The following is a 4,698-nucleotide window of genomic DNA, read 5'->3' on the forward strand; positions in this document are numbered from 1 at the left end:
AGAATATTTATTAGTCATGGTTTGGTATAGGCAAGGCTTAATGAACTTTAAAGTCATCTGTAAAATGTACTCCTAAACAAACTCAAACAAATAAGTATAACCGAAAGAGTGTGCACTATTTTGTCGGATCGCTCACAACATTAGAATGTCGTTCGGTGATTATACATTCACGTGCCAAATTAAGTCAAACATTGGCGACCAATTATTGAAGAAAAAGCTCTGGGAGATCTTCTCTTGCTTATCGTAATGATGATACTGTTACTTACTATTTATAATGTTATTTCAGAAGCGTGAAAACTGTCTGATGAATATTAAATATGAGAATAATGATGAGGCAGCCATCATCAAAGAAGAATTAGTTGAGAATGCAATTCACCAAATCAATGATAAACTAACTCAACCTGGCTGCTCTAATCTACATTACAAGCCATTAGACCAGGTATGTTTAAAAAAAAAAGGCGGTGTTTTTAAAGTCCGATGGGCCGAAGTCAAATTCTGTGCGCCCAATTCGGACTATTTTTATTAAAGCACTGCTGGTCGTATAGTTCGGAAAATGTTGGGTTCTAATGCGTTTAATGCTGCTGGTTTATCGGCATATACCAGTGACTTCACAAAGCTTCACAGGTAGAGATATCAATTCGCACAACCTTTTACGCTTGTCCATCCTGTTGTAAATAAATCACTGTTCTTTCAAATAAATCCGTAAAAGTTACAACAAAATATTAATCATAGTTCGATAAGGGTATCCATTGACGTAACCTTGAGCTTTGGCCCAATTTTTGAATAAATTTGAACGATGCCACCAGCGTGTAAGCCGCACCACACGGTGCATTTTTATGGATCTAGGAAGTCTTTTAAAGTGGTCTTTTTTCTTGCGGGCAATTTTCCTTATGAACAAACCCGTGCAAAAATGAGCCTCATCGCTAAACGCAATTTTGCTCTAAAATGGAGTATAAGTTGCGTAAATCGACAACAGTTTTCTAAGTAAATTTGGATAATTTATTAGCGTTGTTCCAGCGTGGTTCTGTTCATGAAGATTTGCCGGGTTAGGTAGACTAATCATTAGGTATGCTCACATACTGTAACTGAAAGTTTACAAAGTATCTTTATTTAGGTTCCGAATTATACGCGACGTAAATGAAAACTCTGCACTTGGTGGTATTTGTTTGTTTGTTTCTGATAATTATCTAATGAATCGAAAGCATCCGTTGTTTGTGCAAAGGTGCAAAACTAACTTTCCATTTGTAATGCCAATTGAGAGGGCAATAAATTTGTACAACCAAATCACTTCAGATATTGTCATTCCTAAAATAGGGTCTGCTTAGCTCATTCAGTGACTTTCTTGTTATTATTTTTTTTTAATGTCCACACTAATTCTACTGTTTAATGCACATCTTGTTCTTTTTTTAAGATATATGTAATACTCTTTTATTGATATTTATTTTCTTCTAAATGTAATGTCATAGTATCAGTGCTATATTAGGGAATATTGGAACACAAGTATATTTTATTGATTGTAATAGTATTGCTTTGAATATATTAACATTCCTATTCTTTTTGTAGATTTCTACCCAGAAATGTTTGGCACTGCGTAACAGTGAAGCATTGGATATCGTTAAAAAAGATACGGTTAATAATGACCCGAGTTACAACAAAATAGCACATGCAATCAATAAAAACATAAAAATGACGATGCAGCATTCGGAAATAACCATCGATGAACAGAACATCAAAGATGAATTTCAGAAGTTATACTTGCCAAAGGAGGTTCGAATTAAGTTGAGAAGAGTTACATATTTTCCACGTAACTTTATTTGTAATAATTGTTGTGGAGTGTTTGAAACTGTAAAACATCTAAATCATCACTACGTTTCATGCATGAAGTCTCAGCATGTTAAGTTAAACATGACACATACTGGTGAAAAAAGACATCAATGCGATGTATGTTTAAAAAAATACATCAACAATAGTGTACTCAAGAGACATAAAATGACACATACTGGTGAAAAACGACATCAATGCGACGTGTGTTTTAAAAAATTTTCACGAATTTGTCATTTAAGAACACATAAAATGACACATACTGGTGAAAAACCACATCAATGCGATGTGTGTTCTAAAAAGTTCATCCAAAATAGTGATCTTAAATTACATAAAATGACACATACTGGTGAAAAACCATATCAATGCGATGTATGTTTTAAAAAATTTCCACGAATTTGTCATTTAAAAACACATAAAATGACACATACTGGTGAAAAACCACATCAATGCGATGTGTGTTCTAAAAAGTTCATCGGAAGTAGTAATCTTAAAAAACATAAAATGATACATACAGGTGAAAAACCACATCAATGCGATGTGTGTTTTAAAAAATTTCCACGAATTTCTCATTTAAAAACACATAAAATGACACATACTGGTGAAAAACCACATCAATGCGATGTGTGTTCTAAAAAGTTCATCCAAAATAGTGATCTCAAATTACATAAAATGACACATACTGGTGAAAAACCACATCAATGCGATGTGTGTTTTAAAAATTTTATCACAAAAAGTCATCTCAAATCACATAAAATCACACATACTGGTAAAAAACGATATCTATGCGATGTGTGTTTTAAAAAGTTCATCACAAATAGTCAACTCATAACACATAAAATCACACATACTGGTGAAAAACGACATCAATGCGATGTGTGTTTTAAAAAATTTCTGCGAATTTGTAATCTCAAAACACATAAAATGACACATACTGGTGAAAAACCACATCAATGCGATGTGTGTTCTAAAAAGTTCATCCGAAATAGTGATCTCAAATTTCATAAAATGTTACATACTGGTGAAAAACCACATCAATGCGATGTGTGTTTTAAAAATTTCATCACAAATAGTAAACTAAAAGAACATAAAATGACACATACTGGTGAAAAACCACATCAATGCAATGTGTGTTTTAAAAAGTTTATCACAAATAGTCAACTCAAATCACATCAAATGACGCACACAAAAACTGCAGCAATGCGATGTGTGATTAAAAAAAAATCTGCAAATTAGTCATTTAAAAACACATAAAATTACACATACTGGTGAAAAACCACAATAATGCGATGTGTGTTCTAAAAAGTCCATTCAAAATAGTTATCTCAAATTACATTTAATGACATAAATCTGCGGAAGCTTTACTTTTGGACTTTCCCCGAGTGACCGACATTTTCGATTGCTCGCCCACGCACACCGAGATAAAATCGGCTGTGAAAAGGCTCAAGAACGGAAAGGCACCGGGTGGAGAAGGGATTCATCCTGAATTCCTCAAGTACAGCCTGAGCGATATTCTGCACCCTATGTTTCATCTGATGACAAAGGTGTGGGAAGAAGTGCGCTATCCAAGGAACTGGGTGAACGGTAAAATCATCACACTTCACAAAAAAGGTGACCTTCTAAGCTGCGACAATTACCGAGGCATTACGCTACTCAGTGTTCCGGGAAAGATTTTGGCAAACATCCTCTTGATGAGAATAAGGCACCCAATTATTCCGAGTTTCTACCTGGTCGAGCGTGTGCAGACCAAATTCACAACCTTCGATGTCTTCTTCAGCAGAGCCATGAGCTGAACAGTCCGATAGCTTGCTGCTTTGTGGATTATAAGAAGGCTTTCGACAGTCCGCACCGCCCCTCCCTCTGGATGATACTGGGACCATACGGGATCCCTCCCAAGATCATTGCCATAATCAAAAGCCTGCACGAGAATAGCGAATGCTGTTTCAGAATTGGAGACACTGTCACGGAATGTTTTGGGGTCACGACCGGAGACAGACAGGGTTGTGTCCTCGCACCGTTTCTCTTCATCATTCTCTTTAACTTCATACTACGGAAGTCAATACCACCCGACCGAGGCATTCCTGTTACCCCCACGGTGAAGCTATGCGACCTGGAATACGCCGCTGTCCTATTCGACAACTCAATCGAGGGCTATCCCACATTAAAGTGATTTTGAGATAATAGGGGTTAAAGGTAGAACTTGTTTTTTAAATCTCCATTGATGATACAACAACGCAATCTATTGTAATACATGTGTAATTACCACACAATTTTTATATGTATTTTTATTTTTAATAATTACAGAAACTTAAAGTTATAAAACATTAAAGTCACTAACTTTTTTTGAAGTATTTTTTATTTTAAATTTTAATGAAATAATGTGGGTTAGTCACGGGTTAGTCATTTTTGGTATTTCACATATTACTTCGTTTTCTTCTGTTGGTCACTTTTACACGTTTATTTTTGGTGATAGAATTTTGAGAACCCACAGCTATTATAATTGTTGTTCTTCTTCCCCGTTATGTATTACATTCTAAACCATGATCCAGAACTGCATTGTTGCCATTTAAATTGTTATAAGAGTTGGGATGAATCGCGGAGTAGGTATGTAATGTAAATGGAAGTATATCTTTTCAGTTTCAAATCCCAGTTGCATACAATTCAGGAAGTTGTAAACATTCGTAAGAACAGCTTCTTCCCTCTTCCTCTTTTTAAATTAACTTCAGTGAAGATACATTCTTCTTGGAGTGTTGCTTTCATTTAAAGATTTCATGGATGTTTTTTTGAGCCTTATCCATCATGTTTTAAGCCATTTTACCTTCTCTCTGTCAACAGCAATCTTCCGGTTGGTTATATCGTCTTCGAGGATCTTTGTGT

At 35.2% G+C, this 4,698-nt stretch overlaps 1 protein-coding gene across 1 annotated transcript; it reads left to right on the forward strand.

Moving 5' to 3' along the window:
* The first annotated feature begins 2,493 nt into the window (after positions 1–2,493).
* LOC147068841 (uncharacterized) lies at positions 2,494–3,057 on the forward strand. The gene is made up of 2 exons (XM_085951724.1): positions 2,494–2,613; positions 2,887–3,057. Exons 1-2 carry the CDS (start codon positions 2,494–2,496, stop codon positions 3,055–3,057), a joined length of 291 nt encoding a protein of 96 aa, XP_085807850.1.
* The last annotated feature ends 1,641 nt before the right edge of the window (positions 3,058–4,698 follow it).

The sequence above is a fragment of the Rhyacophila brunnea genome, unplaced genomic scaffold (assembly GCF_057557595.1).
Source record: "Rhyacophila brunnea isolate RB1 unplaced genomic scaffold, BYU_Rbru_1.0 scaffold_244, whole genome shotgun sequence".
Taxonomy (NCBI): Eukaryota; Metazoa; Arthropoda; class Insecta; order Trichoptera; family Rhyacophilidae; genus Rhyacophila; species Rhyacophila brunnea.

Bases quoted from the DNA above. Each gene is read 5' to 3' on its own strand.
- LOC147068841 (XM_085951724.1), top strand. From the start codon at position 2,494: ATGACACATACTGGTGAAAAACCACATCAATGCGATGTGTGTTTTAAA. The intron at 2,614-2,886 runs GTGTGTTTTAAA...AAAAATTTCATC, and splicing joins AAAAACGATATCTATGCGAT to ACAAATAGTAAACTAAAAGA.